This window comes from Dipodomys merriami, unplaced genomic scaffold (assembly GCF_024711535.1).
Source record: "Dipodomys merriami isolate MVZ:Mamm:240054 unplaced genomic scaffold, mDipMer1.0.p SCAF_26, whole genome shotgun sequence".
NCBI lineage: Eukaryota > Metazoa > Chordata > Mammalia > Rodentia > Heteromyidae > Dipodomys > Dipodomys merriami.
The window spans coordinates 12,860,346-12,878,211 of NW_027204048.1; the positions used below are offsets into that span (position 1 = coordinate 12,860,346).

Below are 17,866 nucleotides of genomic sequence, written 5' to 3' on the forward strand. Positions count from 1 at the left end.
CGTCGGTGGCCGGCTCGCCGAGGCCGCGGGGACCGGACACCCGTCCCGGGCTGGGCGTGGGCCGGCGCGCGTGGGGCGGAGCGGCCCCGGGGCCGGCAGGTGGGAGCGGCCGGCGGGCGCCGCGGCGCTGGCGACCGCGAGCGGTGGTTGGGCGCCGGGTGCATTTCCTTCCCTCCCCCCGGGCTCGGATCCCGCCCGCGGTGCCCAGTGCGCGGCGCCCTCGGATCCGCCCGGCTCCGGGTCTCCTCCCCGCCATCGCCGGCCGCTCCGCTCCTCGCGCGTCCATGTCTCTGCCCGTGGTGCTCCCGGGCTCTTGCTGCCCGGTAGCGGGCCTTTCGGGGGGTCCTCAGTCCGGGGGTGCAGGCACGGCGGCCGCCACCGCCCAGGAGCCGCCGCTGCCCCCGTTGCGGCCGCGCTGGTCCCGGAGCGCGCGGCCGCCCCCGGCGCGGCCTCGCGGCGCCGCCGCCGCCGCCACCGCGGGGGCCTCCGGGGTTCTGGCCGCGCCGCCCGCGCTGTCGGCGCGCCGGGCCGCCGCGGGCCCCGGCCCCGGCCCCGGCCCCGGCCCCGCGCTGCTGCCCGCGCGCCCGCTGCTGTCGCTCGGGCTGCTGCAGCTGGTCCTGGGCTGCTGCATGGTGGCGCTCAGCTTCGGGGCGCTGTCTCTGAGCAGCTCCCCGCAGGTGAAGAACTCGTGCCCGTTCTGGGCCGGCTCTTCGGTGAGTACGGCGTGCGCACCCCGCTGGCTCCGGCCACCTGTCCCCCCTACACCCCCCGTCCCAGGGGAGCGCACACCCCGTGAAGACTGGGGAGATGCTGAGTGGGTGGGGGGGAGTCAAGTTCAAGGGGGGGCGGGGAGAGAGCTGGGCACTGTGTGTCCTCAGGCTGGAGGATTTTATTGTCACCCCCCCCCCCCCACATCAAGTTATTATCATAAAACAAAGAGATCGAACTCTTGGAGAGACTGGACGCAGGATGGCATGAATGCAATGATTAGATGTGTGGGATGGGCGGAGTGACAAGGGACAGACAGGGCCCCTTCACTGGGTTTTGTTCCCTGTTTAAAGACGCATGGGATTGTGGAACGTGCCTGGTGTTGGATGGCTTCCACTCTTCCTTGAGAAAGAGGTAATGGGAGGGTGCGTGGAACTCGCTGCCTGCTTGCACCCGGTCATTAAAAGAAAGGCCCCCCTCACTCCAGGCGAGCCCCTGGTGCCCTGGCAGACTGCTGTGCACAATCTGATTCTCAAGAAATAGAACCTGTCATTACGGAGGAGCCCTGGGAGTGTGGGGCAGGTGGCTGGAGACGTCTGTCTTGCTCCGGACCCAGTCCTGAGCTTGTCTAGCGAGGAAGATTGATTCTCCAGAGAAGCCTAACCTCCAGCCAGCCTGCGTCTGTCTCTCCTTCTTCCTTCCAAGACTTCTACAAGTTGCAAGACATGCAGCCCCTGAGGTTTGCAGGCAGCGAAAAGAGGTGGACACAGTTCTTTGGAATGATTGTAGAGGATCAGCAAAGTAAATGATAGCTATGCACTAAGGCAGCCCGGTAGTATGGCAGTTGCTATAGGTTTTACAACTATCTGCAGTTGTGTCAACGTCTGTATTTTGTAGAAACTGTGCTCTTAAAGGGTCACACATTACCCAGCTTCAAAAGCAAAATTTAAGAGCGTAGGGAGCACTTATTAAACCTAGAGTAATTGCTTGAATGAAAACCTTAAGAGCAGCAGGTTCCTTGAGTTTGAATGGAAAAATTTGCACTTCCTCTGGACCAATCGACTCTTCTTTTGAAATACTTAGATGATAGACGGTCATACTGATAGCCATCTGGCCTGGGCTGTGTATGGGGAGTGAAACTCACAATTTGTGCATCAGTTGGACAAAATTCTGTCTCTTGCCTTGGGACCCTGCTGCTGTTTTCTGGAAATTGCCAAAGGCTGGGTATTCCAAGCAGTGTAGGAATTAGATCCCTTTGTCTCCCTACACCACTTGCCTGGCAGCAATCAGCCAAATGGTAGCTGTGTTTTATTCCTTGGGATGCCACAGGCCAGATTCTTATGTAATTTTTAAATTATTATTCATATTTTTAAAGGAATTTGCTGTTTGTAAAATCACAGTCTATGTGTTATCAAAGATAGTTTAGGACTCTCTCTCTCTCTCTGTCTCTCTGTCTCTCTGTCTCTGTCTCTCTCTGTCTCTGTCTCTCTGTCTCTCTGTCTCTCTGTCTCTCTGTCTCTGTCTCTGTCTCTGTCTCTGTCTCTGTCTCTCTCTCTCTGTCTCTCTCTCTCTCTCTCTCTCGTGTGTATACATGCTTGGGCATGTCAGGGCTTGGGTTCTGTCCCTTAGCTTTTTTTTGTTAAAGGCTGGCACTCTACCACTTGAGACACAGGTACACTTCAGGCTTTTTGGTATTTAATTGGAGGTAAGAGTCTCACAGACTCCTCTGCCCAAACTGGCTTTGAACCTCAATCTTCATAGCTCAACTTCCTGAGTAGCTAGAATAATAGGCGTGAGCGGCTAGTACTTGGCTGATTTTCTTTTTCCTCTTCTAATGTTCAAACCTGAAATCAGTTTCCTTTTGAGAATTATTTCAGAGGTAAATAAATGCTCTTAGATGTCAGCTGAACTGCAATTGGATTTGATGAAGTATAACACAAAGATTATCAGCAGGAGATGAAGGCCAGTACTCTGGGCTTGCCAGTAGACATGTCCTTATCTCTGAATTGAACCAAACAGAGAAGGAAAGAGCAGAGAAGGAAGCAGGGGGTTTGGAATTGGATTCTCTCTCTCTCTCTCTCTCTCTCTCTCTCTCTCTCTCTCTCTCTCTCTCTTTCTTTTCTGTCATCAGGCTTGAACTCAAGGCCTGGGCACTGTTCCTGAGATCTTTTGCTTAAGGCTAGAGCTCTACCACTTTGAGCCACAGTGCCACTTCAGTGTTCTGGTGGTTAATTGGAGATGAGAATCTTATGGACTTTCCTGCCCAGGCTGGCCTTGAACCTCAATTCTCAGATCTCAGCCTCCTGAGTAGCTAGGATCACAGGCCCGAACTACCAGCGCACTGTCCCTGGATTCTCTTTTATTTATTATTCCTAACCCTGTAACATCTTTGTTTTGTTACATGTTCCTGACATTGATCTCAGAATCTGCAGAATCATAACAGGACCAATCGATATAACCACAGAACAAGTAAATGAGATTTAAAGAAAGTACTATAAGAATACTATGATTTTCTTGATGCCTTAGGACAAAAAAGTGTGTCATGTTTTGAATTTGTGTAGGTGAGAGAAGTTAGTTTTTTGTTTAAGGCCTTGTATTATAGAGAGTTTTAGATTTATACCAACAGTACAACAAACCTATAGATAGCCCTCACTCCATTTCAAAATGGTTTCACCTCTTCCGTAACCCATCCTGAGCTCTGCTGCTGTGAGAGTTCTGGTAGCTTCCAGAAGCATGGGTGAGAAGTAGGTCCAGTCCATTTGTCAGATGAAGTTACTGTTTTGTTTTGAATCAAATCTCAGGCATCTTCTCATTCCATGTATAAATATTTCAATGTGTGCATATACTTTTTAAAGAAATGCAAATGATTAAGTTCAGGCATTTATTTTAGGCACCTTCTATGCAATTGTAATTTTGAGCTTTTGTTAACAAATATTTTTATTGTTATTATTGTTATTATTAAGGTGCTATACAGAGAGATCACTAAAGCATAAGTCAGGTAATAAGTACAGTTCTTTTTTTTTGGGGGGGGGTCCAGTCATGGGGTCTGAACTCTGGGCCAGGGCGCTGTCCCTCAGTTCTTCAGCTCAAGGCTAGCACTCTACCACTTGAGCCACAGTGCCACTTCTGGCTTTTTTTCTTTTTGCTTATGTGGTGCTGAGGAATTGAACCCAGGGCCTCATGCATGCAAGGCAAGCGCTCTACCACTGAGCCACCTTCCCAGCCCAATAAGTACACTTCTTTGTGGACAGTATTTCCCAGTTTCCCCTTCCTGTCCTTGCCCACAAGTTGCATAGTTTATTTTCTCTGTACTGTATACTATCATGCCTGTATTTGTTTATCCTTTCTTCCTCCATTTCTGCATCCCATTCTCCTCACTAAAAAGACAAAAACAAACCTAAAAGCAAAGACAAACTACCACTATCACTAACAGCAAAACCCTCTTATTTCCCTTTCCTAGAACTAATTTTGATAAATAGTATTTTAAATGTTTAAAGGAGTAAGGCCTTTGTTTATTTTTGTCGGTCCTGAGGCCTGAACTCTGGGCCTAGTCGCTCTCCCTCAGTTCTTCAAGGCTAGCACTCTACCACTTAAGCCACAGTGCCACTCCCGGCTTTTTCTGCTTATGTGGTGCTGAGGAATCAAACCCAGGGCCTCATGCATGCAAGGCAAGCACTCTACCAGTGAGCCACCTTCCCAGCCCCTCAATGTATATTTTTAAATCGCCGAGGTCCTGAGTGCTCTATATAGTTTTTTTTTGTTGTTGTTGTTGTTTTTGTTTTGTTTTTGTCGGTCGTGGGGCTTGAACTCTGGGCCTGGGCGTTGTCCCTCAGCTCTTCAACTCAAGGCGAGCGCTCTACAACTTGAGCTACAGCGCCACTTCAATGTATACTTTTAAATAGATCATGTAAATCTGGTGTTGGTGGCTTACTCCTATAATCCTAGCTACTCAAGAGGCTGAGATCTGAAGGTTGAAGTTTGAAGTCAACTCCAGCCAATGAAGTCCCTATGAAACTTATCTCCAATTAACCACTCAAAAACCAGAAGTGGAGCTGTGGCTCAAAGTAGTAGAGAGTTAGCCTTGAGCAAAATTGCTCAGGGACAGTATCCAGAGCCTGAGTTCAAGCCCCATGATGGACAAAAATAAAAAAAAATAAATGAATAAAAGATCATGTAAACAGCATAGAGTGATTCTGAGAAGTGAGCAAGAAGTCTTAAGTGCCCCTGGCATTTTCCATTTCATTAAGAGAAACACTGAAATATCAACACATGTGCCCATCGATCCAACACCAGCCATTGTAACTCCTCTCATGCTTCAAAGCAAACTCCAGATATAACATTAAGCATTAACTACTTCAGTACAGAGACAGGCACTGGTGGCTCATGCCTGTAATACTAGCTGTTCAGAAGGCTGAGATCTGAGGATGGCAGTTTGAAGCTAGCTCAGGCAGACAAATCTGCGAGAAGAGCTCTTATCTCCAGCCCAAAGCTAGAAGTGGAGGTGTACCAGAGTAGAGTACCAGACTTGAGTGGAAAAAGCCAAGTGAGAGTTTGAGGCTGAATTCAAGCCCCAGTACTGGAATGAAACAAAACAAATATCTCAGAGTGTTTTCTAAAAAGAAATATGGTACATTGCAAATAATTCAGATCCTTAAATTGTTTTTTTTTAAACAGAGCTCAAAATTATGGCTGAGGACTGCAGAAATGAAAAAAAAAACAGTATTCCTGATTTTTTTTTTATTGTGAAAATACTGTACAGAGGGGTTACAATTACATGGGCAAGATAATGAGTACATTTCTTATCAAGCATTGTAGCCTCCTCCTTTGTTTCCCCTTCCCATTCCTTCCCATCCTCCCCCCCAATCCTCCCTGTGCGCCCCCCCCCCCCCCGCACCAAAGTTGTGAAGTTTGTTTTTGACATAACGACTTGTACATCTCATTGTTGCAATGGGTCCACCTGTATCCCTATTTAAACGATTTGTTTTTCCCCTTCCCCTCCACAAATTATAACAACATCAAATACAGTGAAAGCAGGAGTTATACTGTGGGGGAGGGACATACAAAACAACAAAGAAATCATCTTATAAATATGTTAGAAACAATCGCATGAAAGAAAAAAAATTGAATACATATCTTACGGTTCATTTCCCTAACATCACCTTATCTGACCTTTTCTGCTTGACTCAGACATATACTAAATATTGCAAATAAGGGAAACCATGGGACCTATGTTTTCCTGATATTTTTGATTTAGAGTTTACATGTCATGGAAGATGGAAGTCATCTGAGTACATTCCATAGCTTTTCAGTAAATCCAGTCATGCAGTCATCATCACACTCAGTTTCAGAAATTTTTCTTTCATTTTTTTTTTGTCTTTTCTCTTTTGGTTGGAAAATTTTCATCACCATCAAAAATTATTAGCAGTTACCCCTTTTCTTCTTCCCCCTGCCCCAATGACTCCATCCAGGCCCTCCCTAATTGACCCCTGTCCTGTTTCTATGGACTTGTCTGTTCTGCATGGTTCATATAAATGAGATCATCATATACTATGTGATCTTTAATGACTGACTTCTTTCACTTCCCATGTTGTCTGGGTTTACCCAATGTTGTGCCATTTATCAATAATTTATTTGTATTAATTGTGGACTGATATTTCATTGTATGACATACCACATTTATAGGTGCACCCAGAATTTCTTTGTCTTGTCTTTTCCTCCCCCCTTTCTATTCCCATTTATCTTTTCCCTCCCTCCTCTCTTCCCTCCCTCCCTCCCTCAGCAGTGGGGCTTGAATTCAGGGTCTGCCCATGAACTACCACTGAGCCACACCTCCAGCCCCTCTTAGAATATTATGAGCACTTGAGTGGAAGAGTCAACTAAATACAATGTACTTGAGTCTATGTTTGAACACCATAGTATTCCTCATATTGCAAACTTCCAGCGACTGTTGGGTACTTTGTGGTAGTACACTGACGAATCTTGGTTTTAGAAAAAAAACTGATTATGTATTTGATATGCAGTTAGGTTGCAGGACAAATATTCATTTGAAAATGCTATTTTGTTAAGCAACATAATTAAGAGACATCTCTCCTTATATGTCCCTGTACAGTCCCTCATTCTGAGCCTGAAGTTTTTGAGGTTGCCTGCATTTTCCAGAATATCAAAAAGATATTTTATCTGTTAAGAATGAACAACTCCTAAAAGAATCTTTCCCCATGCTTTTAGGTTCATATTTTCAACAGCTTGAAAGGAGTGTTTGAGCACTCTATCATTTTTTTTCCTTTATCCTTGGTTAATGACTCAATATATTATCATCCCCAAAGATCATGATACTAAGAGATGAGCCATCTTTAAAACAATCTGTAAACTGGGCGTGGTGGTGCATGCCTATAATCACAGATGAGACAGGAGAACTGAGAGTTCCAGACTGGTCTGAGGTATGTAGTTAGGATCCTAGCTGAAGAGCAGACAAACCCAGAACCTCTGCAGTGACAAAACCCCCTGCAGTAGGTAGCTGAGGGGGGATCTTCATGTCCCTCTCCAAGCCTCTCTGTCCTGGTTCTCAGAGAAGGGTTATGTTTAATGAATATTAATTAGATCCCACTGGGATTGTGGGAGGCCCAGCCTACCACACTGGGCTAGACTTAATTAAAGACTAGAGAGAACATCCGTTTGTTTAATGACTGTGATGACACCCATAATCCTTTGCATCTACTTCAAGGCAAGTGACTGAAAGGTAGTTATTGGATTTTGTTCTTCTTAGAGAACTCGAATAGCCTTGATCACCGAACGCATTTGTTTCCCTCTGCTTTAAGGCAATGACCTAAATTATGATAAACCCCTTTCTTGAGTTCACGATTTGGGAGGGGGGAAATTCTGCTTTCTTTTTTTTGGGGGGGGGTCCAGTCGTGGGGCCTGAACTCTGGGCCTGGGCGCTGTCCCTCAGCTCTTCAGCTCAAGGCTAGCGCTCTACCACTTGAGCCACAGCACCACTTGCGTTTTTTTCTTTTTGCTTATGTGGTGCTGGGGAATCGAACCCAGGGCCTCAGGCATGCAAGGCAAGCGCTCTACCACTGAGCCACCTTCCCAGCCCCAAATTCTGCTTTCTTAAAAGAAAACTTGACCCTGGTGAACTTTAACATCAGTCTTTTAATAAAGATTGCAATAATGAAACATAAAGAAAAACAAACAGTTCAGGGATAAGGTAACAAACACTGTGAGCTCTCTATCAGCTAATAGTAAATATAAATATATACACATCAAATGCAACTTCAGGATTTAAGCACATTTTAAGTATATTTTCTAGAGTACGTTTTCTTCATTCCCTTATTTTACTTGACAGCGGGATCATGTTGATCAGTACTGCACCTTGCTTGTTTGTGTCTTTGAACCCGGTTCAGTTGCACTTCTGTAAAGTGGGTGGGATGATTCTTGCCTCAGGATTGAATTGAGAAAGTGTAAAACAGAAAACATACATGAAAGTGCCTAAAGCTGGACTCTAACACCAGATAGACTCCTGGCCATGTTTTTTAAACACCAAGGCAATTTTCAATCAAGGTAGAGCCAACAGGATGCTTTGTATTTTTATAGGGCAACCCCCACCCCCAACTATTGGCCAGACATGAGTGGCTCATGCCTATAATCATAGCTACTCAGGAGGCTGAGATCTGAGGTTGAGGTTCAAAGCTAGCCCAGGCAGGAAAGTCCATGAGACTCTTATATCTAATTAACCACCTCAAAACTGGAAGTGGCCCTGTGGCTCAAGTGGTAGAGTTTGCCTGGAGCTGAAGAGCTCAGGGATAGTGCCCAGGCCCAGAGTTCAAGCCCCATAACAAAAACACACACACACACACACACACACAAAAACCCCAAAACAAAGACAACTCCCCCCCCCAACTATCACATGTATATTAGAAACAGTCAGTTGCCTACTCTTTCAGTTTTACTCTTCCCTCCTAAGCCCTTCCCTCCCTTCCTGTTCAGTATCCTCCCCTCTCCTCCCCTCCCCTTCCTCCACTCTCCTTTTTTCCTCTTCCCTCCCCTCCTCTTTCTTCCCCTCCCCCTCCAATCTTTCAGCTGCCATCTAAAAGCAATAGGGTAAGGTAAGTTGTTGAAAGGTGGGTTTTTTTTTTTTGGTGTGTGTGCTTATTTACAGGGTAAACATGAGATATTAACAATTTAGATTTTTTTTCCTTTAAAAACCTCTCTGTTTTGATACAGCAGTTTTGACAGCAGATCCAGAACATTTTTGCCCGAAGGCATGTTTGTGGATTAGCTGAGGAAACTAGGGCAGTGGAATTATAAGCTTTTGATCTTAATGATTTGGCTTTTAAGCTGGCAAATGAAGGCACCGTTCACCATAGTGGTGGTAAGGTTCAGCGGCCTCTTTGCATTATCAGAAAGAAAAAAAAAAAGAAAGGAAAAGTCTCTGCTTTACTGTAATCTACAAGGAATAGGTTATGATTAAGTGAAAGGAAATTTGCATGCAATCGCATGATAATCATGTAGAGACAAGAGGCTGGAACATCAGTTCTTGTCCATTCACTCCAGGCAGGCTGCTCCTGGGGCTGGAAGACGATTGTTGATGTATTTTCTCAGGCACAAGAGGAGAAAGCGTGTCCAGGCTCCCACAGTGACTCAAGCAAGATCATCTCCTATTTCTGTCCTATTCCTTCCTTCCTTCCTTCCTTCCTTCCTTCCTTCCTTCCTTCCTCCCTCCTTCCCTCCCTCCCTCCCTCCCTCCCTCCCTCCCTCCCTCCCTCCCTCCCTTCCTCCCTCCCTCCCCTCCTTTGTGATCCCTCACTGAGTTACTCCTAGGAGCTTTTAGTGGTACTCCAGCAAGTTGTACTTGCCTCTCTGGAGAGAGAGCCAGTCAGATGGTATATAGGAGCCAGGAAAGACCCTGGCTGAGGGCCCACTTGACTCCTTTCTGATAAAGCTCCAGCCCCAACAGGATACTCTGACTATTTCTTTCTTTCCTTGAATTCATGATGGATTGAATTCATGAGTTCCATTCTTGCTGGAGACCAGAGGGAGCATCCGTTCCCTAGTTCTTGAATTCTTTAAAGACTCATTCCAGCCAAGTGCTAGTGGCTCATGACTGTGATCCTAGCTACACAGGCTGAGAGATCGGGAGGATTATGATTCTAGGCCAGCCAAGGGAGAGAAGTCCTCAAGCCTCCATCTCTAAAAACACATGGCTGGAGGTAGACCAGCTCAAGTGGTAGAATGCCAGGTGAGCAGATCTAAGGTTTTGAGTGTAAACCTTAGAACGCTTCTACTAAGAAAAGAATCTCCAATGTACCACTTCCGTTCCTGCTTTCATTCCGGAGATTTCCACCCCTCTTGCCTATATTTACGCTTTTCTCCTCCCCAGGCACAGGAAGTCATTGGGATCAGGGAAGCATAGCACCGCCCTACATGAGGGAAAGGCCAATCAGCTTGTGTGTAATAATGTAGGCACAGACCACACATATCACGGTGCAGGGAGCAATATCCAATTGGAAGTCAGAGGAATGCATGGTGAATGGAGCTTCAGAAAAGGGGGATAGGGTGAAAGGCAGAGGGATGCAGTTTCCCACAGCAAGGAAACAGCAGTTCTTACAGTGGTGATGGGGATTTGTCATCCAGTCCCTGAATTTGGCATATGTCTTGACTTTTTCATTGAATCGTGCTTTGTCCACTTTATATTTCTCTCCACCAATATCACAAGCATCATTGTCACTATACTTTGAGATTATTAATATTTGTATCTGCCATATACATTTTATGCATAAAATAATTATATGGTATTATATGTTATACAACCTATATCATACATAATTATTACATGTAATTATTATATGTAATATTATTATATATAATTATTATAGGTAATATAATAGAGCTATATAAAATATAAATTTGTGCTGCTACTGGGGCTTGAACTTTGGGTCTCTTGCTCTTGGTTGGCTTTGTTTTTTTTTTTTTTTTTTGCTGGTGCTCGTGCTTGAACTTAGGGCCTGGGAGCTGTTGTTGAGTCTCTTTGTGCTCAAGGCTAGTGCTCTACCACTTGAGCCACAGCATCACTTCTGGCTTTTTCTGAGTAGTTTCTTGGAGATCAGAGTGGCACAACTTTCCTGTGCGGGCCGGCTTTGAACCACAATCCTCAGATCTCAACCTCTAGAGTAGCTGGGATTATAGGTGTGAACACCCGGCTTTACTTGGCTTCTTTGCTTAAGGCTGCCACTATAGTACTTGAACCACACTGCTACTGCTCATTTTATACACATTTTCTGGGATTTGTTCTTAGTATATGTTGACAAAATATCACTCCTCAAGGAAGAAATAAAGAGTATGGCTTATTTTGTTTTTGATCTCAAAGGCCCTTTATTTGAAATAACACTAACATCTGTCATAATCTATTACAATAAAAATATAAACACCTTTTACCTTAACTCCATTCTTCATACTTTATCCACCTGTTCAATAGAAATAAAAGCTCTTTTTTTCCTGTGGTACTGGGTTTCCATTCAGTAGGTGCTCTGTCCTGTTGAGCCATGCCTTCAGCCCAGAGCACTTGTTTTGAAAGATATCTGTCCCTGGATATTTACTCAGCATTGTTTGTGAAGGGAAAACTAGAAATGAGTGAGTTTCATGAATATAGAAATGACTGAATGCATGGTGTAGAGCCACACAATGGGGTGTTCTGCCACCATTTAGCTGACATTAATCACAGCTAATCCAGGGCCTCAAAGAGATTTCCCTGAACTATTTATTGGCCAAGAAAAAGAGGAAGCAAGAACAGTGTACATTTTATGATACATTTTTTTCTTTTGTAGAAATCACACTCCTGTGCCTATGAATACATACTCATCCCAGTGGGGGTATTTGTGGATGAGAATTTGAAGAGCAAATGCTGGGTGCTGGTGGCACATGCCTGTAATCCTAGCTACTCAAGAGGCTGAGATCTGAAGATTGAGACTCTAAGCCAGCCCAGGCAGGAAAGTCTGTGAGACTCTTATCTCCAGTTAACCAGCAAGAAGGTAGAGGTGGAGGTGTGGCTCAAGGGGTAGAGTATCAGCCTTGAGTAAAAAAGCCAAACAAGGGCATGAAGTCCCGAGGTCTAGCTCTAGTGACACACACCCTTGAGGATTTAGACAGCATCTATGTACATAGCAGAATGTGTAGATGTACAAAACTGTGAACCTGGAAAAGATGGGTAGATGGGGGATGTGTAGAGTACAGCTTAGACTATTTTATGGGATTTTACATTGGGAGCTGGACACTTCATGGTAATAACATTGTTCGAATGTCCAAAGTAGTTCTCCATAAAGCTGAACCCCAGGGGTCTATATTCAGAGACGCTGGTAACAAACACCAATGAATAATTCAAATCAGCAGTTATCTCAGGCAGTGTGTGTTTCCCTCCAGAGCAGTGAAATTTTCAGCTCTGTGTTCACAGAAGCCACGTGCATTGTCTGGGCCAAGTCGAGTGGGCCGCAGGGTGGGTGATGGGTGAGTAGCCCCTGCACATGTGGAAGGGTATGTAGGGATGTGCACACACACACACACACACACACACTCATTCATCTGTGCACACACACATTCACCTGTGCGCACACACACACTCATTCATCTATGCACACACACACACACTCATTCATCTATGCACACACATACACACACACACACTCACACACACACACCTCCTGCATGCTGGGTCTTAGAGTTCTGAGCAATCCCTCCACACAATGGGGGAGGGGTCAAGGTTTGTGCTCAAAGAGACCTCAGAGATGGTTTCCTTCACTTATGATCCATTTCTCAGGAAACCAGAGTTGAGGGCCAGAGATGGGGAATGATGAGACCAAGGTCAGAGCACTCACTCTGGGAAGCTGACTGGGGGAGGGATGGTCTGGCCTGGGTCTCAAGGCTCTGTGTGAAAAACTAGAGACAGCCCCCACACGTGGAGAGGGACACAGCTGCTGGGTGTTTAGCTGCAGAGGTTGCTGGGGGAACAGGAGGTGGCATCCTGTTAGAGGTAAGCGGACTGCAGCGGTACAGTGCCTGGGAGACAGATAAGACATTTAGGACCAGACCCATAAAGAGAAGTCAGCTGCCTTCCTGTCCACATGTGGGTTTGGTCTTTGCTACTGAGAGGCGGATTGGTTCCCTCCCTGATGTGGTGCTGTGAGGGATGGGCCCTCTGCTTTGTGGGCGTGGGCACGTGTGGTTTGTAGTTAATAAGCAGAGATGGTAAGCTGGCATGTGGGAGGGATCTTGGCAAGAAAAAGTACCATCAAAGAGACCCTAGCCCAACTGCATTCAGCAGACACTGGTGACCAGGGTAAAATGTGCCCCCAGGACACACCTTGGATGGCTGTGCCTGGGCCTGAGGAATTCCTTTGATTCATCTCTGCACTTTTCTTCCCTCCTCCTCCTCCTCCTCCTCCTCCTCCTCCTCCTCCTCCTCCTCCTCCTCCCCCCCCTCCTCCTCCTCCTCCTCCCCCCTCCTCCCCCTCCTCCTCCTCTTCTTCTTCTTTCTTCTTTCTTCTTTCTTCCAGTCCTGGGGCTTGAGCTCAGGGCCTGGGCACTGCCCCTTAGCTTCTTTTGCTCAAGGCTGGCACTCTACCATTTGAGCCACAGTGCCACTTCTGGCCTTTTCTGTTTATGTGTCCTGAGCAATCGAACCCAGGGCTTCATGCACTCTACCACTAACTAAGCCACATTCCCTAGCCCTCCTCCCCCACCTCTCTCTCTCCTTTCTTCCTCCCTCCCTCCCTCCCTTCCTCCCTCCTTCCCTCCCTTCCTCCCTCCCTCCCTCCCTCCCTCCTTTCTTTCTTTCTTTCTTTCTTGCTTGCTTGCTTGCTTGCTTTCTCTCTTTCTTCCTTTCTTTTGTGATATTCACAGGGGTTACCATTTCATAAGTCAAGTGATGAATACATTTTTTGGTCAGTTGTGAGGCTTGAACTCAGGAGTGCTGTCCCTGAGCTCTTTTATTCAAGGCTAGTGCTCTACCACTTTGAGCCATAGCACCACTAAGAGTTTTCTGGTGGTTAATTGGTGGTAAGACTCTCATGGACTTTCCTACCTGAGCAGGCTTTGAATTGCGATCCTCAGATCTCAGCTTCCTGAGTAGCTAGGATTACAGGCGTGAGCCACTGCTGCCTGGCTAATCTTCTTATTTTTTCTTACAGGTAATTCTGTCCGGGATCATAGGGTTAACCACTTGGAAAAGACCCATGATTCTTCTGGTATGTACCCACCTTAGAACTTACGCTCTATAGAATGTGCCATGTAGGAAGTCTGTAGGAATGAGACATTACAAAAGGGCTTCGGCTTCCTTGCTAACTAACTAAATAGCTAATGATGGGCAATATCAAAGACAGATGTTTCAAGGATCATTACAGAAGATGATAATTTTGCTGGTTTTCTGCTTGACTGTAAACTTCTTTTTTTTAACTAAGTCTTTTATTGTGAAAATACAGTTACATGAGCAAGGTAATGAGTACATTTCTTATCAAGCATTGTTGCTTCCTCCTTTGTTTTTCCCCTACCATCCCTTCCCTCCCACCTCCACAACTACCCTGCTCCCCCACCTAAATTGCAAAGTTCATTTTTTGACATAGCATCTTGTACATCTCATTGTTGCAGTGGGTCCACCTGTATCATTATTTAAACAATTTGTTTTTTCCCTTCCCCTCCCTAAATTATATCAACATCAAATACAGTGAAAACAGGGGTTATACCATGGGGGAGGGACATACAAAGCAACAAAAAAATCACATGGTACCTTATAAATACATTAGAAACAATGCAAGAAAGAAAAAAAAACCCACTTGTGTCCTTATCTTTGGATTCATTTCACTTAACATCATCTTACCTGAGCTTTTCTGCTTGTCTCAGACATATACTAGTTATTGTAAATAAAGGAAACCATGGGACCTATGTTTCTTTGGGCTTGGATTACTTCACTTAATATAATTTTTTCCAAGTCTTTCCATTTCTAACAAATGGGGCAATGTCATTCTTTCTGATGGAGGCATAAAATTCCATTGTGTATATATACCACATTTTCTTGATCCATTCATCTACTGAGGGGCATCTAGGTTGGTTCCATATCTTAGCTATGGTAAATAATGCTGCAGTAAACATAGTTGTGCTGGTAGTTTTAGTGTGGTCTTGTTTGTGATCATTTGGGTAAATGCCCAAAAATGGGATTGCTGGGTCATAGGGGAACTCTATGTGGAGTCTTTTGAGGAACCTCCATACTACTTTCCAAAGTGATTGAACAAGTTTACACTCCCACCAACAATGCAGTAAGGTTCCCTTTTGTCCACATCTCCTCCAGCATCTGTTGTTATTAGAGTTCTTGATTATAGCCATTCTAACTGGGGTGAGGTGGTATCTCGGTGTTGTTTTGATTTGCATTTCTTTTATGGCTAGGGAGGTTGAGCATTTCTTCATGTGTCTATTGGCCATCCTTCTTTCCTCTTCAGAGAAGTTTCTCTTTAAGTCTTTAGCCCACTTATTTATTTATTTATTTATTTATTTATTTATTTTATTGTGAAAATACTGTACAGAGGAGTTACAATTACACGGGCAAGATAATGAATACATTTCTTATCAAGCATTGTAGCCTCCTCCCTTTGTTTCCCCTTCCCATCTCATCTCCCCCCCCAACTCTCCTCCCCCCCCACCAAAGTTGTAAAGTTTGTTTTGGACATACGACTTGTACGTCCCATTGTTGCAATGGGTCCAACTGTATCCCTACTTAAATGATTTGTTTTTTCCCTTCCCCTCCACAAATTATACCAACATCAAATAAGTGAAAGCAGGGATTATACTATGGGGGAGGGACATACAAAGCAACAAAGAAATAATCTTATAAATGTGTTAGAAACAATTGCATGAAAGAAAAAATCATTTGAATACATATCTTAGGGTTCATTTCCCTAACATCAACTTATCTGATCTTTTCTGCTTGACTCAGACATATACTAGTAATTGCAAATAAGGGAAACCATGGAACCTATGTTTCTTTGGGCCTGGCGTACTTCACTTAATAGAATTTTTTCCAAGTCTTTCCATTTCCTAACAAATGGGGCAATGTCATTCTTTCTGATGGAGGCATAGAATTCCATTGTGTATATATACCACATTTTCTTGATTCATTCATCTACTGAGGGGCATCTGGGTTGGTTCCATATCTTAGCTACAGTAAATAATGCTGCAATAAACATAGTCATACTGGTAGCTTTAGTGTGGTCTTGTTTGTGAACATTTGGTAAATGCCCAAAAGTGGGATTGCTGGGTTCATAGGGGAGTCTTTTGAGGAATCTCCATACTACTTTCCAAAGTGGTTGAACAAGTTTACACTCTCACCAACAATGCAGTAAGGTTCCCTTCTGTCCACATCCCCTCCAGCATCTGTTGTTATTAGAGTTCTTGATTATAGCCATTCTGACTGGGGTGAGGTGGTATCTCGGTGTTGTTTTGATTTGCATTTCTTTTATGGCTAGAGAGGTTGAGCATTTCTTCATGTGTCTATTGGCCATCCTTCTTTCCTCTTCAGAGAAGTTTCTCTTTAAGTCTTTAGCCCACTTATTTACTGGGGAGTTGTTTCTTTGAAGATTTGTTGTTGGGGGATTTATTTTTTGAGTTCCAGGTATATTTTAGATATGAGACCCTTGTCTGTTGTATTAACCCACTTATTTATTGGGCAGTTGTTTCTTTGAGGATTTGTTGTTGGGGGATTTAATTTTTTGAGTTCCAGGTATATTTTAGATATTAGATCCTTGTCCGTTGTATGGCTAGTGAAGATCTCCCAATCTGTGGGCTTTCTATTGATCTTGCTAGCTATGTCCTTTGCCATGCAGAAGCTCTGCAATTTCATGCAATCCCATTTGCCCAACCTTTTTTTGATTTGTTGTGTTTCTGGGTCTCTATTAAGAAAATTTGGGCCTGTGCCAAGGAGACCTACAGTTTCTTCTATTCTGTCCTGTAATGTTTTCAGGGTGTCTGCTTTGACTCCGAGGTCTTTGATCCATTTGGAATTGATTCTGGTGCAGGGCGATATATAAGGATCTAGCTTTAGTTTTCTACAAGTGATTAACCAATTTTGCCAGTACCATTTACTGAAGAGGCTGTCTTTCTTCCATTCTATTTTTTTTTAGCTCCCTTATCGAAGAGACAGTGGCTATAGGTTCACTGTAAACTTCTTACATGCCTTCAGCACTACATATTGTGTCTGTACTATTTAAACAGGTACCACAGTGAAAGGAATAAACTACCAGCTTCAAAAATTACTAGCTTAGGAAGTAAAGCTGTTAATCAAGTTGTAGAGCACTAAAGAACTCAGGGACAGCGCCCAAGCCCTGAGTTCAAGCCCCAGGACTAAAAAAAAGAAAGAAAAGAAAAAACAAGAAAAAAACTTACTAGTTTAGAGCTGACTTTGTTTAGCTAGACTGTTCAACTGTTTCCCACCTTCCATGTTTTTCTTTTTCTCCGTTAATCTTTTGAAGCAAGTCTTGTCTATTAATCTCAAATATATGACTTTTTAAATTGTTAATATGTTTTGGTTAGACAACCTCAGAATTTTGTTACTTAGCAAATGCTATTGTTTCTTTGGCACCTACCATCAATATACATATTTACTTGTGACTTTCTCCTTCTTTTATTCTTACTGAGATAAAATTCATATTACAGAAGGAATCACTTCTAAGTATATAATTCAGTGGCATTTAGAACATTCCCAATATTTATTCTTTGTTATGATTTGTGGGTTTGATTCAGTGACTACGGTAATAAATAATAGAATCTATTTTACAATATTTTATGATAAAATAGTCTTTGAAAGTCCATTTGAGTTGAAAGCTACTTACAGTTTTTTTTTCTTTTATGTGCTGGTACTGGGGCTCAAACCCTGTTTTCTTGCTTGGCTGTTTGGCTCAGGCTGGTGCCACTTGTAGCTTTTTGCTGGTTAATTGGCAATGAGAGTTTCTTGGGTTTGTCTGCCTAGGCTGGCTTCTCAGATCTCAGCCTCCTGAGTAGCTAGGATTCCAGGTGTGAGCCACTGGTGTCTAGATTACTTCCAACATTTTTCTCTGTATAATACCTCTTCTTATTTTTCTCTCATCTGCCTGGAAATTGAATTAAATTACAATTATTTTCTAAAGTC

At 44.1% G+C, this 17,866-nt stretch overlaps 1 protein-coding gene across 1 annotated transcript in view; it reads left to right on the top strand.

Annotated features, from left to right (window-relative positions):
* The first annotated feature begins 251 nt into the window (after positions 1–251).
* The window catches only part of Entrep1 (endosomal transmembrane epsin interactor 1), a 58,976-nt gene continuing 41,361 nt past the window's right edge, over positions 252–17,866 (top strand). The window contains exons 1-2 of the mRNA XM_070035704.1: positions 252–713; positions 13,884–13,940. Of these exons, the coding sequence (XP_069891805.1) occupies positions 285–713; positions 13,884–13,940 (486 nt within the window). The 5' untranslated portion in view covers positions 252–284. The remainder of the gene's footprint in view (positions 714–13,883; positions 13,941–17,866) is intronic.